Source organism: Drosophila albomicans, chromosome X, assembly GCF_009650485.2.
Source record: "Drosophila albomicans strain 15112-1751.03 chromosome X, ASM965048v2, whole genome shotgun sequence".
Taxonomy (NCBI): Eukaryota; Metazoa; Arthropoda; class Insecta; order Diptera; family Drosophilidae; genus Drosophila; species Drosophila albomicans.
In genome coordinates, this window is record NC_047627.2 from 18852924 (window position 1) to 18865384 (window position 12461).

The 12461-nt window shown below is 39.8% G+C and overlaps 1 protein-coding gene across 1 annotated transcript; it reads right to left on the reverse strand.

Moving 5' to 3' along the window:
* Positions 1-4855: 4855 nt before the first annotated feature.
* LOC117569972 (proteasome subunit beta type-7) lies at positions 4856-6747 on the reverse strand. The gene is made up of 3 exons (XM_034251352.2): positions 6584-6747; positions 6351-6530; positions 4856-5603 (listed from the first exon to the last, which is right to left on the reverse strand). Exons 1-3 carry the CDS (start codon positions 6661-6663, stop codon positions 4943-4945), a joined length of 921 nt encoding a protein of 306 aa, XP_034107243.1. The 5' UTR covers positions 6664-6747; the 3' UTR covers positions 4856-4942.
* Positions 6748-12461: the final 5714 nt, after the last annotated feature.

Sequence of the window (12461 nt, forward strand, 5' to 3'; positions counted from 1 at the left end):
CTATTTCAAAGGCATAATTTTAATTTCTTTCATTTATTTCAACGCACATCTGACAATTTATAATTTAGTGTCTGGATCATTTTTTTAATTTATCTATTTATGTATTTCCTAGGAGTTCAAGCTAAAGGAGTTCAGGGATAAAGTCAAGAATTCCATTTTTACCAGTTTCTCTGAACATTTTGGCTTCTCAGTCCAGAGTGCAGCGTGACAATTTCGTACAAAAACATAGGCAACTAGCTGGTTAGACGAGAGGTGTGAGACAACTTTTCTCTCTCTCTCTCTCTCTCTCTCTCTCTCTCTCTCAGACTCTCACTCTTTCTTCCTTTCGCTCTCCCAGTGTGCACCACGTTCTTTGGCTTCTTCTACATCTTCAGCGAAACGTGCCCGTTGTTGTTGTTGTTGTTTTTTTATGCTGTATGTTTTCAGTTAGTCACGATAAATAGCTGCCCAATCGCATGACACTGCTTGATATGCAGCTACACGTGGAGCATGCGCGACAATTTTTTGATAGATATGCGAACGGATAGCTGAACGGATTATGCGAGCGAAATGTGCTCGATCAGTTTCTGGATTGAACATCTAACTTGCACCATGAAAACATCTTCAAATTGGAGTGATCAACTTTAGAAATAATTTGTTAACATTGTACATAAAATAAATAAACACTAGATTATATTTAAAAAAGAAAATACACAAAGTAAATAAAGCGAATATAAAGTAATAAATAAAATATGAGCAAAATATATAATATAATATAATATGTTAAAGGCTTATTTGGTGTATTAATATAGTACTACATTTAAAATATACCAAAGAGTAAGAAATATACCGGATTGTCAACAAAGGCAACTAAGATCCATAGTAAGTTAACGTTTTTGATTTATTTCTTAAATAACTTCTAAACTTTTTATATGATCGTAAATTTTCATTAATCTTAAATACCATTAGTATATAGTAAACATCGAGGCAAAATAACATAGCATAGAAATCAAATATTTCTAAGAAATCAAATATTTCTTATGACAAACAGATAAAGCTTGCATATTTCAGTTCAATTGATTATAAAGACAATAAATACACAATATCACATAATGAAAGAAGTTGTTTAGAATTAACAAAAATTCAAATGAATACAATAGTTTATCACTCACAACATTTTAATTGTATTTTTGGAGAACTCTTTGAGCTGCCCTCGTGCATGTTGGCTGGCATGTTCACATCTCGCTGGCCAACTGGACACTTGTCCGTATGCCAGATCACGTGCTCTGTCCGGGTCCACGACAAACTTGAGCCTCCTCATCCGCATCATCCACATGGACTGAGCCACCGCCGTGCACAGAATTTTGATGCGTGCCACAGTGGGCGGAAAATTTCAGTCCACTTCTCGGACAACCTCGTGTAGAAAAATGTGACGGAATACAATTAATTTATGTAGTTGGCTTCAATTATAAATGATTGTGCGAATCAATATGGAAGCGACATAGTTGTAGTGTGACATTTGCCCCACTGTGCGTGTGGGCAACAGTGTATGTGTGTGTGTGCGACTGCAGCTGCATGTTAAGTTAAGGCATAATGGATAATGCCAAGCGGCAAGTTGAAAACAGAAAGCTGAAAGCAATCTGGCCAGCTTGACGAGCTACTCGCCAAAGTTGCAAGCGGCAGTTGCAAGCGGAAAACGGCAGGCAGGAGGGAAGCGGCAGGCAGGAGGGAAGCGGCAGGCGGGAGGGAGGGAGCCTCATTTGTGAGCCGCAACCTGATCGCAATTGAAAGCCATCAGGGTCGTCAAGTGAGTGCCAAAGTGTCGCCCTTAAACCTCTACATATATACATAAGTATATATAGTATGTATTTGTGTGTGTATGTGTGTGTGTGGCGTATAAATAAGCAATGTGCTGGGTGTCCTTTTGTCTGCCTGTTGGTGTCGCTGTTGTCGCCTTTTGTCCTTTTTATTGCTCGCCTGTCAATATCCGGCGGCACATGGCTCAGTTTGCTTCGTCTCTCCCCTCTCCTCTCTCGCTCGTCGCTCCTCGCTCGTCTCTTGTCTCGTCTTGGCTTGGTTTGAGCGACAAATTTGTTCGGATTCACTGTTTGTTTCGGTTTCGGTTTGCCTTTTCTGCACACAGTCGTATGCCCTTTGATTCCATTTCCCGTGCGGCACATAAGTAATGCAGCTGGAGACGGACACAGAGAAGAGATGGAGACGGAGATGAAGACCAACATCGAGGAGAAGAAAATGAAGTTGGGGGAAGCTTGGGGAAGACGGACATGTAAATGTTTGTAGCTGGACCGAGTTGTTGTTTGCATGTTTCAACTTTAAGGATATGTGCCCATAAACAACAGGATGTAAAATGTGCCAGCTCCAAGTGCCTGAGGGAGCTGTGAAGCAGCGACGCGAGGCATGCCTCATGCCTCATGCCACATGCCACATCCACACACCACTTCAGTTTGCTTTTACTATTTCACCACCCCCCAACTACCCTACCAAAAACGGGTTTCTTATTCAAATGTGTGCGAGTGTGTGCGTTACTACTAACAAAGTGCGAGGCTGAGAATGCAAAGGAGCAAAAGGGGGGAATAGGGGAAGCGTAACGGTTGCCCTTGGCTACGCACGATTTGAATTAAATTGCACTCGACGCAGTTGCCTGCAGCAGCAGCAGCAGAAAGCGAACCGAGTGCAGCAGGTCCAGGGCAAAAGGACATTCCCCTAACGTAACCTACTGCAGGATATAGTCTGGGCAACAACGATTCAATTAATTCGGGTTTTTGAGGCAGCTGAACAAGAGCAACGTTGTTGGCCACCTGCTGCCCATTTTGTACACAAATAATAAAGTTAAGTTTCACATTTAGTTCGAGAGCAGCAAAATTTATGATGAATTCAAATACTAATTAAAAACAGAACAAAATATAAATAGCAAATAGCTTGTTGCTGTTTTGAGTTTCTGTTGTTGTTTTACAAAATGTTGAGCTGTTGAGTTGAGTGGATGCCATGAAAGTTTTCGATGGCCAAGCAGAGAGCCAGAAGGATTTGTTGCGGCTCTGTCATTTGCCAGTTTTGGCCGGAACAACAAAACAGACCCTAAGCAGAGCCAAAACCTAGGCAAAAGAAATCATTCAAGTTAAACAAAGACAAAAGCAAAATAGAACGGGCGGGGTAGGGGGTAGGGAGGGAGGGGAATGCTGCTAGGAGATAGAACTGTCAGGCACAGCTCGACAGGAAACAAACAGCACACACAGAGAGAAATTTAATTTAAAATGTGCAATGTGCACACACAGAGCCCTGTTTATAAGCACCCAAGAACACCAGCTGGAGCCACCTGAGATCTACACTCAAAGCAACGCCCCGGGACGCCAGTTACAGCACTAACAGTTGAGTTGAGGAGTGGAGTGGAGTGATGGGGAAGAGAGGGGAAGAGCAGAGGGGAGATTGCAACAGAAGGCTGGATGGCTGGCGCCACAATAAAGGTAAGAGCAAATCAAGTGCAGCATTCATTGGTCGCCATGTGTATAGCATGTGTATGTAGATATAACTGTTCACCTGCTCGAAGTTCTTCTTAATACACACACACTCACACACACATACACACATGTTGGGCTGTGTGTGTACGTGAGGATTGCGGCAACAAATACAATTTGCAATAGCTTCATCAGTCCATACCTAATTACTAAAGTAATCTACAGATCTGAACATGCATTTCTAAGCTGCTGCTGTCCGTCTCTCTCTCTCTCTCTCTCTTTCTCTATCGCTATTTCTTATCTCTTATCGCTGGAGCACAAGAATTCCAGCTATGTAAGCTGTGTCTGCCTAACTGCATAACTGACCTACTGACTTCTTGTGATTGGTAATCAACGCACATGGCAAAAAAAAAAAAAAAAAAAACATTGCGAGCCAGAGCAAAAAGCCAAAAATTTCCGAGTTAATGCTGCCTTTTACCAAATTTCACCCAACCAAAGCAGTTGAAAATCTGTTTACATTTCGTTTCGCTTTCGTTTTTCCAACATTACAAATTTCCTTTTGACAATTTTATTATTTTTGTAGTTTACTTGCATTGAATGTATTTTCCTTATGAAAACTAGTAAATTGATATGATTAATATTTGATTTGCTGAATTTTCATATTTTATGATATTCGACAACCTTATTGGTCTTTAAATTCTGAATTAAAATCGATTTTCTTGTGATTACCATACGAGATTCAAGTTGAAATTTGAAACCTTGAAAACTAAGAGAGTTAGTTTTGTACCTTGATTGGAGCTTCTAAAATTTCTCCTTCACCTTGTGCTTCTATTTCTTTAAAGGCTTCAGACCATTTAGTTTACAAACTATTTTGCCAAAATTATGTATAATATATGTTAGGTATCTTGCTTGATGATACGATTGCAAAGCAGGCTACAATAAATTAATAATATTTATATCATTTTAATGTTAGTTTTCTGCAGCATAAGTTACCAAAGTATTTCAGAACTTAAGCCTTACGTCTTTAGCTTACTGGCCATTAAGTGATAAAACGTTAATGCAGCAACAGCACACTATCTGCACATTTTATTTAGCCAAGCAGAATTTATGCGGCTAAGTGAATTTTAGTACTGGCCACAATTTGACCATAAAGCAAAAGTACTTTAAGTGAAGCAGGTGCATATTTCCGTATATTGTATGCACTTAATATGATCGTTTTTGTGTGTGACCAATAATCGAAGATATGTCGCTATGTGCATTTTGATAATGGTCTCAAGTTGGCCGTTTCCGAAAATACTTCAAGTGAAGCAATATCAATTTCCGTATTTGGTATGCCTTTTGTGACCAATAAGTCAATTTTGATAGCGGCCACCGAAGGTATTTTAAGTGAAGTAAGTTATGCATTTATTAAATATTGTGTGTGACTGATAAATGAAAAATATGCCCCTAAGTGAATTTTGATACTTTGGCCTCATCAAAAGCTACATGAATTACTTTTTATCTGCAGCTTGTCGCTGCTGGCTGCCACTCGAAGTCTCTGGCAGTGACTTTGACTCGGAGTGCGTCTCCACAAACGAAGTGGAGCGCGATGGGCGATAGATACGCTCCTCGGTGATCTCAATGTCCTGCACCGAGACGCTTTTCACCAGCGTTGTGTTGGGCAGAAACGAGTACTGACCCAACAACTCGCCGCGTTCGCTGGCAATCGTCTCGGTGCGCAATGGAATGGCGCCTTTGGCGGTGATCACACACAGATCAATGTTTGAACCGGAGCCGAGATCATTGAAGACACCAGCCGAGATGGCTTTGCGCACCAGTTGTTTGCCCTCCTCCAGATCAATACTGGCATTCCAACCATTCTCCAGCACTGCCATGGCAGCCAGAGTGCCCGATCCCATGGCCGCATAGGGAATTTTATCAATCGAGCCACACGGATAGATGCAATTGATGTGCGGCCCATACTTATCCACTCCGCCCAAGACGAGGGCGGCACTGATGTGACCCTGATAGCGAAACAGCGTCTGGCGCAACATCATGCTGGCACAGATCACGGGCACCTGGCGTCCCATGTTCAGTTCATGCAGATCCATCTCCGCTGAGGTCAGGAGTGTCATCTGTTCCGTATCGGCAGCGGTGCCAGCGCCACAGCAGCTAACAAAGAGAGTTTATTTTGGCTAGATTAATCCAAACAAGTAAGAAAGTTACAGTCGAGTGTACTCGACTGTGAGATACCCGCTACCCATTTTGAATAAAAACAAAATATATTTTGCGGTATTATTCTCAAAATATACCAATTATACTGCAAAAATACTGAAAATATACCAAATTGAATATGTGGTATATCGATATAGTGCCATATTCAAAATATACCATAGACGGCACAATATACCAGATTGTGCCAAAGCAACTAAGACCCCTAGTAAGCAGGCGTTTTTGCCCATACAAAAGTATTTCTTAAATAACTTCGACAATTTTTATCTGATCGTAACCAAATTTTCAGGAATCATAACTACTATAGTATTTATTGTATATACTTTAAAATTACGCTTGTTATTTGATTTTTTGGATTTGCGGGGGCGGAAGTGGGTGGGGCAAAAATTTGAAACAAACTTGATCTGCGTGCAAACATAACAAATGCTGTCGAAAAAAAATTATAGCTCTATCTCTCGTAGTCTCTGAGATCTAGGTGTTCATACCGACAGACGGACAGACGCACAGACGGACAGACGGACATGGCTAGATCGTCTCGGCTGTTGACGCTGATCAATAATATATATACTTTATAGGGTCGGAAATGCCTCGTTCTACCTGTTACATACATTTCCTGCCGGCACAAAGTTATAATACCCTTCTACCATATGGGTAGCGGGTATAAAAAGAGTGAGTTAAGCTACGTACTAGATGTGCTGCTGCAATCGATGGATCTTCGAGCAGTTCTTGTCGGACACAATGGGTCCCTCGGTGGCGCGTGTGTCGGCGCCCAGTATGACGCCATCCTTGTAGATGATGCCCACAATCGAGGTGCCAGTGCGCACAGCCTGCGGTGGCTTGTAGCCCTTCAGCAACAGATCGCCATTGCTGTGGTTAAAGTTGTGATTAATTGAATGAAATACATCTCCATTCATTTTCACCGTTTGCTGTTGACAAAGCTGAAGCCGCGACCCACATCGGCAGGATCCAAATTGTTGTTGAGAGGGAATTCGGACAGCATTTTGCACACTAAAATTTAGCTGACTTTGAACAAAATTATTGCGAGTGGATTTGCTTTTGTTATTATTGCAAAGCATTACACAGCGCCTACTATAAATAATTGTTGACATGTGCAAAGAGAGAGAGAGAGACAGTGAAGTAAACTGCATTTGGTTTGCAAATTGCAAATATCCACTAGGCCAACAAATGTGACAGCGCCTAATTGGTAAATGTGTGCATTTCTCTGGCCATCTTCAGCCTGTCACTCGGCATGTCCTTGCGGCATCCTTCTCTTGTCTGTGTGTGTGTGTGTTTGTGTGTGTCAACTATGCAAAATTTAACCAGTTGTCAGCTTCAACGATTATCTTAACCCATGACACGAATTTCATCTGCACATCTATTGGTTGTTCCCTAATTAGAAATTAAGTCATAAATATTGTACTATATCATCTTAGCTAGAACGTGAATTTTGAAAAGGTCAAGGCAACGAATAATCTATAGCTCCATTTCAACAAATTTATATTCTACAATTTAATCAAAATTTTCTTTTATAAATTAAGAAATTACTCTAAGAGTCAAAAAACACATCGAATGGCCTAAAATAACTTCAACAACAACAACAACAATTATAATAGCTGGTAATAAATCTCAAAATCACCTAACTAAGTAGTAAGCAAAATAAATCAAATATTTTGTAACAATAAATTATTACACATAAATTAAATAAATTTAAATTTCTGTGAACTTCGACCGAATTTAAGCTGCTGGTAATGGTTTTCTAATAAGTTCGACTAAAAATGTAAAAAATGGTTTGCCAAAAATTTGCCTATATGTGTGAAATTTGTATGTGTGTGTGTTTGACTAGGCAGGGGACCGAGATAATAGTAAAGGTTAATGTCTTAAGCGGGCGTGGTCAGGCAAAGGAGGTTCATAAAGATTGTCAAGCTAGCTTTTGGGTACTTTTCATCAACTGTTGCTCAACTGTTGCCACTATTTGCAACACAGTTCACAGTTGTGCAGAAATGCAAGCCATTATATTTCTGGGTATTAATTTGAGGATGAAAAAAATTTCGACGTATGCGCTTCATATGTTGTGTATGTGTTTGACTAGGAGGCGAACCTGCTAAGTGGGCGTGGTCAGGCAGGCGAGTCTCACTTATATTGAAGAACACTTGCTTAGGATACTTTTAATCAACTGTTGATCAACCGTTGCGACTATTATTAAACAGTTGTGAAGAACTGAATGATACAACAATGCCTTGTCAGAGGAAGTTGCTAGCAGTTAATTAAAGCAAGTGACTGAAAAAAGTCATTGCCAAAAATTTCGTTGTATGAGCTTCATATGTTGTGTGTGTGTTTGACTAGGCGGCGGACCGAGATATTAGTGAAGGCTGATGTGTTAAATGGACGTGGTCAGCCATAATAGCTTAACGAAGATTGTCAAACTAGATTTAGGGTACTTTTCATCAACTGTTGCTCAACAGTTGGGCAAAAACTGCACGCATTGCAGATAATTGCTTATTAAACGATCGTGTTTAAAAATGGCTTGTCAAAAATTTTAGTTTAAGTGAGTCAAATGCATGTGGGAGTGTTTGACTAGGCGCGGAACTGATATACTATATTAGTGAAGGTGGAAGGTGGGTGTTAAGTGGGCGTAGTAAACCAGGAGAACTTTACAACGATTTCAAGTTGCTCATGTGTGTGTATGTGTATATTTGTGAGCAACTGTTGCTATAATTAGATAAGAGACTGGGCAAGACTGGACAAATAACATTATATGCATACCTAGAAGTGAAATAAAAAACCTATTTGCAGTAAGGTGGCTTTTTAGCTATCACTACTCGCTGTATTAATAGCTGCATTTCACACCTTATATAATGACTATTAATTTGAACATGATTTAAAACCCTTTCACCCTGTAAATAAGGCGTATAATAATGACAATGATAATAAGAACACTTCATTGGGATAAGAACAAGAACAACATTTTTAAAAGTTTGCGTATTTAAAATGATACAAAATGAAAACAGGCTAATTATTTAACCAGATTAAATTAATGGAAAACAATGTAAATGACTAATACCATAAGAAAAGTTTTAAAGCAAAAGAGATTATTCGATAAGCACTTTTCAGCAGAGGGTATTTTGCAGTCGATGAGGATAATGTGTTTAGTTCAAATTAATGTCTATGCAAATAATCGAATGCGACAAATACATTTGTATGTAGTTAAAGTTGTCATTGCCACTTCCTGGCAATTCAGCAATATTAATCAATTGGACCAAAATGTCGGGAAAAGAGCCGAATCAGCATCACTGTCGCTAATGCTAATGCTCTGGCTGTTGCTGTTGCTGTTGCTATTACTGTGGCTGTTGCTGTTACTGATGAGGCAGCCCGCATGTTGCGAGGGGCAACGAATGCGAAATGAGGAATGCGAGGAGGAACTGCGGAATGTGAACTGTGTCGGAATGTGGAATGCAGAGTGTGGAGAAGTGAAATGCGCAATACGGAATGCGATAGATATAGTATCTCAAGTAAATCAATAAAACAATACAACACTTGAGCTTAAGCAGCAACGACAACGACAATAGGGAACAACAACAACCACTGCACACATGTCGAATGAGTCAATTAGCATTAATTAGAGCCCGGTTATATTTTAATCAACACTCGGACACGGACCAAGGGGGGGACTGATACGATAGACAGCTGCAAGACAGCTCTGTGAACCCGCAGCAACAATGCATTGAAGCCTATCCAGCTATGCAAATGACACACACTTTGATTGGCCAAGGGGAATCCGAATTCGAATCCGAATCAGAGTATGGGAATGGGAATGGAAGTGAGACTGGGATTGGGATTGGTATTTGGATTGAGGCAGCTGGACAAGCAGGAGTTGCGACTTGCAAATCAGGCAACGAACTTTTGTTGGCAACTTAATTACGAGGGGGGCAGAGGAATGCAGAGGGGTGCAGAGGAATGTCTTCTAATGCCGGACAACAGCAGCTTGCAGCGAAGCAAGTCGCCAATCGCCAGATGCCAGATGCCAGTTGCCAGTTGCCAGTTGCCAGTTGCCTGCGAACTTCAAGTTGCAAGTTTACTTAAACAATTTTGCGCTGCATTTGGCCAAAACTTTTATAGCAACATCAGTGGCAACAACAATATCAACAAGAACAACAAAACTGAATCCAAATCCGAATCCGAATGCAAATGCAACTTTCTTTTGAGCAATTTAGATTTTTGCTTTTGGCATTCGCAACAGCAGACCAACTGCCGAGCAACTTAGCCAGCCAGTTGTGCCCGTTGTGTCCTAGTTGTGTCAGTTGTCCTCGTTGTCCCCGTCGTCCTCGTTGTCCCAGTTGCCAGTTGTGCCTAATAGGGATTGTCCAGGGAGGTGCGCAGGCGAATAAACTGGCATTTCAATTAAATCGTCGACGACTCGACTTACTTAGCACCGCAACAACTTTTGTCTCAATATCGAAAACTCTTGTGCTAACACTGCCAAACCAAACTTGGGATTGGCCTTGTGTTGAAATAAATATTTAAATAGCTGACTTCTTTGATTTAAAAACAAATTCGAATGATGCAAGATTTGCTAGTTGATTTAACAACAAATTTAAGTCAAATAATATATGAGTAATTCTCTTGCAAAAATGTCGCGTGTGACATTATCTAAAGTTATAAAATAAACACCATAACATAGCTCTTAATAAGCACTTTGATTAAGATTTGAAAATTTTTTTCTGTTTTAAAATAATTGCAAAATTAAACGGATTCGTTCGCAAATCAATAACCGCACTTATATATTTTATCGTTAAACAGAAAAAGTTCCTAAAATGAATCTAAACTCAAAATATAGTCCTAGTCCAGAGTTTAAAGCATAATATTGTATTTACTTATTTTTAAAATTATTTCAGTTGTACGCTATAAATTCTGTTAGAGAATTACTCACATAGTAGTTGATTGATTTAAATTTGCTTCTTAATCACATAAATAAATCACATATTTGAATCATAATTTGTAAGCAAACAGAACGACAGAACTAAATGCAGTTTGATCTACTTTTTAATCGCACCACCACAAATAATGTCTCCACTAAAAAGGAATTTCACTAAAAAAAAGCTGCTTAACATAACATCCTAATTTTACTTTTATTATATTAAGAAATAGCTAAATTAGTTTGTGAATTATTTATTTCTATATGATCAACAAAAACAGGTGAAAATAAAAATTAGGAGGTATACTTAAGGTTGACTTAGATTGTCATCATATTTTCCTAAATTTTATATTTCGAAACATTTTAATATCAGCATTTACATTAAAATCAAATAAAGAAATTAAAAAATTGGACAACATTTTTAAAACATTTTAAAATTTTAAAATGTAATATGCTTTTTTGTTTTCTTCAAGCGCATAAAATCACGTATACGACTGTGCTGATTAGTGTAACTGATTAAGCCGCAATCAATAGACACATTTTGAAAAAGTTGATTTCTTATGCAAAAAGAAACTTTGTGACTTTTGGCACAACAATCGATCGTGGCTTTTGTCTCTGTTGTCATTTGATGAACTAACCAAAGACGTATACATGATATTTGTGGATTAATTGCACACAACAACTAGCTAGCTAGCTATCTAGCGATAGCTTAGGCTGTAGTCACGGTCTTAGGCACAATCTAAGATGCAATCTTAATGGCATTTGACAAGATTGCGCTCATGTATCAAGGCAGTAAACGATAGCTGGCTCCATAACAACAGCAGAAGCATCAACGGCAGCTCGAAAGGATCTATGCTATCTGTTAATAAATCATTTGGACGCCAACGCGTCATTAATGCCGCTTAAGCTGCTGTCGGAAATTTGGAAGTTTATTAGCTTGACTGCCAGTCTAGACGCGGCGATGCTTCCCCCACAACAACAACAATAACAACAGCAACAACAAAAACAGAGATGTGCTTTTGCCCCCAAGCTCGTTCCACAACTTTGCTTGACTGTTTTCCTTGGTTTAATGTCCGCAACGCGAGCTCAGTATAGTCATTTGGCATTTGAGGAAGGGGAGAGAGAGAGAGAGAGAGAGAACGAAAGAGAGAAGCCAGTCGACAAATTTGAGTCAATGGCTTGGAATCGCGATATCTCCCGCCGTCAAAGAAATCCCATGCCAACTCCTCCGACTCTCAACCAAATGATTTATGCAAGCAAAGCAGCAGCGAGAGCAACAACAACAACAACAACAACAACAACAACTGACGCTGCAATTTGGCCACATAATTAAATTAGTTATTGCTGAGCTTTTCTTTTCTTTACTACTTTTGATACTCTTGATACCCTGGACAGGGGCTGACACACAATCTGCTACCCTCTATTCTATTGAAATGAATTGAAAGTTAATTTGAGTGTAGATTGAATTACTCTGCGATTGCAAATTTCGATCTGGCCACATGCTATTCCGATTTATGTGACCGTAGAGGAAGGAGGGGACAGAAGGTGGTATGGTATGTGAGTGCAACATGTGTGAAACAATTAAAGCGGAATTCAGTTTTGGTTAGAGCATGCACCATCAAATGGCTCCCAAAGTCACGGATGCCTGGCGATGGCGGTTACTTGGTATGTAGCAAACGTTTGCAGTTCTCTAGCTGAAGCTGAAGCTGTATCTGTGGTTGGCACCGAAGTGTCGGAGTCTTGCCACACACACACACACACACGCATAAACTTTGCCACAACCACAGTCAGAGCGAGTCAGAAGGAGAGCGAGAGCCATTCGCCATGACCTTAGACCAAGTTGCAGTTATATTCATATGCTGAAAGACACGAGGCAAACTGCAAAA

Coding starts and splice junctions, on each gene's coding strand:
- LOC117569972 (XM_034251352.2), bottom strand. CDS start 6,663: ATGCTGTCCGAATTCCCTCTCAACAACAATTTGGATCCTGCCGATGTG. Junction 6,531..6,583: donor AGCTTTGTCAACAGCAAACG/GTGAAAATGAAT, acceptor CTTTAACCACAG/CAATGGCGATCTGTTGCTGA. Junction 5,604..6,350: donor CGATTGCAGCAGCACATCTA/GTACGTAGCTTA, acceptor TCTCTTTGTTAG/CTGCTGTGGCGCTGGCACCG.